General features: G+C 55.5%; 1 protein-coding gene across 1 annotated transcript in view; it reads left to right on the top strand.

Annotated features, from left to right (window-relative positions):
- Positions 1–1876: 1876 nt before the first annotated feature.
- The window catches only part of BHLHE41 (basic helix-loop-helix family member e41), a 4736-nt gene continuing 2424 nt past the window's right edge, over positions 1877–4188 (top strand). The window contains 7 exon segments of the mRNA XM_023514708.1: positions 1877–2097; positions 2099–2174; positions 2176–2276; positions 2412–2475; positions 2796–2903; positions 3233–3344; positions 3816–4183. Coding sequence (XP_023370476.1) covers positions 1877–2097; positions 2099–2174; positions 2176–2276; positions 2412–2475; positions 2796–2903; positions 3233–3344; positions 3816–4183 — 1050 coding nt within the window.

Raw genomic sequence — 4188 nt, 5'->3', positions numbered from 1 at the left:
CAGGGGTTGGATCTAGGTTTAAAATAAAATCAGCATTAAAAAATACTTGTAAAGTATTATCTGATTAAATTGCCTGTTTGGTGCAAAATACTGTCCCCTATTTGAGGAAGTCAAGACACCTTAATGGTCCCTCTAAACAGACGGCTTGAACAGAAGGCGAGCGTCTCCTCACGCCGGGGTGATCCTGGGCCGCCGCCGCCGCCGCCCGAGTCACGAAGCCAGACGCGGCGCGCGTCTCAGCCCAGGACTCGGGAGACTGCAGCGGCGCGAGCGGCCGAGGCCGCGGCCCGGGCTGCTCCTGGAGGCGGGGAGGAGACGCGACTCCCGCAGACACGTGACCTCCTCCCAGCCGCCGCTTCCCGCGACCCAGATCCGTCCCCGGAACCCGTGCCTAGGCGGGCGGCCCGGGGGCCACGTAGCGAGTTCCCCAGTCCCTGCTGCACCTCGGTGCGTGTACATTGGGCGCCCTTCTCCCTTTGGTTCACGTGCCAGTGACAATAATCAATGTTTCGGAGATCACCCGGGGAGAATGTAAATAATACTCTCGCGGCAGGAAAAACCTTGGTTTTGTGGCTATAGGTTTGTCAAGATTAATACACGTTCCCTCCAGCCCAGCCCCGGCAGACCCGGGGAGCGGCAGCCTGGGGGCTGGAGATCTAGGAGTCCCTTGGGACATGCTTTCCCTTGGCCTCCAAGGCCCCTAGCCGCCCGCTGCGCAGGGCGGCGTGGGTAGCGCTCATCCCCGGGCACCTCCCGGTAACTCTCACTAGCAGTGAGTCATGCTCCAGGGGTGGCTCTGGGGAAAGGTAACCCGGCTCGTGCTGTTCTGTGCTTCCCTGCGCCGAGCGCCGCGGCTGTAGAGCGAGCGCGCGCCCGCGCACGGGTTCCCCGCGCAGTGATGTGGCAGCGGCGGCAGGTCGGATCACGTTGCTGGCCCTGTGCTGGTACCCGTTTGAGACAGGATTAAGGAGGGAGGCTTTGGAGGTGCCAGCGGTAGTAAACGTGGGCTCTGCACACTCCGGGCGTCTCTTATCACACGGGGGCGGGGGGAACCGGGAAAGCACGTAGCGTCACCGGAGGCGCAGAGGGGCGGCGGAGTTTCGCAGGCGGGTGATAAATGCTGCATTGCTTTTCTGCGGTAGCCCCTCTCGTGCCATCCTCTTCTGCCTCCTCACACCGCCGCTCCCCTTCAGCCCCCGCGCCCTGCTCGCTCCTCGCCGCGTTCCTCTGGGAACACACGAGGCTCCAAACGTCATCTGCTGCTGTGATTAGTGGCACCGCAATTCCGGCTGCTGCGGGGAAGTTTAGGTGGCCCAGGGACACCGCGTCGCGGAGAGACGCTTGGATTGCGACATTCTAACCTACTGACTACATTTTCATTTATCTGAAATCCTTCGGGAAGCAGAGTTCAAGTTGCACCTTTTCAGGGCAACCTCCCACCAGCGCCCAGGGGTCCCCCCAGGCCAGTGAGTGGTGAGCAAACAAGTCTCCAAAATTTCCTTTGGGACTGAAGTTTACCCACCGCGAATTCTCTTTCTCTTTCCTTTCTCTGGTCCAAACCAACAGCACAATCGGTGGAAAAGCAAAAAGCCACGTTCACATTCCTGCACCGTAATGACTGACGAACTGAGGGAGTCGCATTTCCGAGCCAAGGAAGCCCCTGCGGCCCAGCACCCGCACCCCCGGCCCCCTCCCCCTACTGACTGCAATGCCTTTGGGAAGATGAATAGCTTGGCCGAAGTTGTTTTTCCTTTCCAGTGGCCCTGATCAGGTGTCCCCGCCCCCTCCAGTCGTTCGTTTTTCCTCGCCGCCTTCTCCAGACGCCCCCTCCCGGCCTGGCCCCTCCTCCCCCGCCCCCCTCCGGGCTGGACCGCGGATGGTACGTTCCGCACGTGAGCTGGGTGCTGGTCTGGCCGGCGACGCGCGTGCCCTGTGGCCAAACACTGCCTGGAGTGAGAGCAAACTACCAGCGCAGTGGGGCCGGCGCGAGTGTGCGTGTGTGCGCGCGCCTGTGTGTGTGTGCGAGAGAGCGAGCGAGCGCGGTGGAGGGGGGGAACCAACTGCTTCACACTTTCAACACTGCACTGAAGAGGGAGAGCGAAAGAGAGACTGGAGACGCACAGATTCCCCCAAGATCTCCCAAGCCTACCGTCCCACAGATTATAGAACAGAGCCCCCAAAAAGCGAAACAGAGGAAACGGACAGCGGCTGAACATGGACGAAGGAATTCCTCATTTGCAAGAGAGACAGTTACTGGAACATAGAGATTTTATAGGGTAAGGTGCACGCACCCTTGCGAATTTCTGTCTAGGTTTGGTTTGATTTTTTTTTCTTCTCCAGAAAGTGGTATGGAGCGGGCGAGGGAAGAGCCCCTCCCGAATGGGTGCCTGATGATGATTTCTGTTTTGCAGACTGGACTATTCCTCTTTATATATGTGTAAGCCCAAAAGGAGCATGAAGCGAGACGACAGCAAGGTAAGTGTAAGTTTCCGATGTTCCTCACAACCTGCCTGGATAGTTAATTAGGACCATTGATTTCCCAGTGAAGCTCTGCCGGCAAATATATTTCAGCCCCTGAGCTTCCCCAACTGTGAATTTTAAGTGGCTTGCTGGATACTCTCAGGGGGATATTAAACATCATACCTGAATTTAAATTGCATTGCAGAGCAGTCCAGAGGAAAGAGGTTTCTTAGGTGTAGTTTATCACACAGTATGTTTTATTTGGGGGGGGGTATATCTAGTAAGTGAATGTTTAGCTTATTGTTTTCTCTCTTTCACGAATCTCACATATTAAGGATACCTACAAATTACCGCACAGATTAATAGAAAAGAAAAGAAGAGACCGAATTAATGAATGCATTGCTCAGCTGAAAGATTTACTGCCTGAACATCTGAAATTGACAGTAAGATGCACATTTTCATTCTTTGCTGGTCTCCAAGGGCGTGTTAATAGCCTGGTACGACTCCCGGAGATAGAAGAATAAATGTAAATATTAGCTGCCTGACTTACAACTTGTGCTATAGTATACAGAGTTTCCCACAAAGTCGGAATAGGTGCTCCCCACTGAAGGCAAGAAATCATTTATAACCTGTCTTGTGGGAAGCTCAAGAAGTGTAATAGTACTTCTTTGAAAGTGTTTGCTTAAGTTGCTGTGCTGAATAGAGAGCCAGTCAAGCCAAATGTGTGTTTTTAAGTAACCAAGTGCCCCTCTCTTCTTTTGCACCACTGCAGACTCTGGGGCATCTGGAGAAAGCTGTAGTTCTGGAATTAACTTTGAAACACTTAAAAGCTTTAACCGCCTTAACCGAGCAGCAGCATCAGAAGATAATTGCTTTACAGAATGGTAAGTCAGTTCTGGGAGGCCAACCTACCCTGACGAAGCGGGGCCGCCCACAGAGGAGCACTCAGTGTTAGGACTCCCTCACCCAGCCCCCACCTCCTTCCTTGGGCCCACGGGCTTGCTCTCATTTGTTAAATTGCTTGTACTTTCCCTTCATTGGAAAGTGCCCATTTCCCAAAGCATCCTAGAGGCTTTCAGCAAAACTCGGGGGGAATCAGATTTTTATTTAAAGTGGCGGTTGCACCCTCTCCGCTTGGGTTTTCATCTAAGAGGAGAGCGCCTCCCCCCGCCCGGTTCTCCACCCCCGCCACCCCCATTCTCTCGGCAACCGGTGGATTATATCACTTGAATACTGAGGAAAAACCGAGTCAGTGCAGTGCATGGCCCACGTGATAAGCAGATGTTTTAACGTCGGTATTTGTCTTCTTGCCTCCACTCCTCTGGCCCCCACCCCCACCCCTTTCCTCATCCTAGGGGAGCGATCTCTGAAATCGCCCATTCAGGCCGACTTAGATGCGTTCCACTCGGGATTTCAAACATGCGCCAAAGAAGTCTTGCAATACCTCTCCCGGTTTGAGAGCTGGACACCCAGGGAGCCGCGGTGTGTCCAGCTGATCAACCACTTGCACGCCGTGGCCACCCAGTTCTTGCCCACCCCGCAGCTGTTGACTCAACAGGTCCCTCTGAGCAAAGGCGCCAGCGCTCCCTCGGCGGCCCCCACTGGGTCCGCGGCCGCCCCCTGCCTGGAGCGCGCCGGGCAGAAGCTGGAGCCCCTGGCCCACTGCGTGCCGGTCATCCAGCGGACTCAGCCCAGCACCGAGCTCGCCGCCGAGAACGACACGGACAC

Source organism: Otolemur garnettii, unplaced genomic scaffold (assembly GCF_000181295.1).
Source record: "Otolemur garnettii isolate 467f Iridium unplaced genomic scaffold, OtoGar3 scaffold00057, whole genome shotgun sequence".
Classification (NCBI taxonomy): domain Eukaryota; kingdom Metazoa; phylum Chordata; class Mammalia; order Primates; family Galagidae; genus Otolemur; species Otolemur garnettii.
Note: the sequence above shows the minus strand (reverse complement) of the source record. Positions and strands in the feature narration are given on the sequence as shown.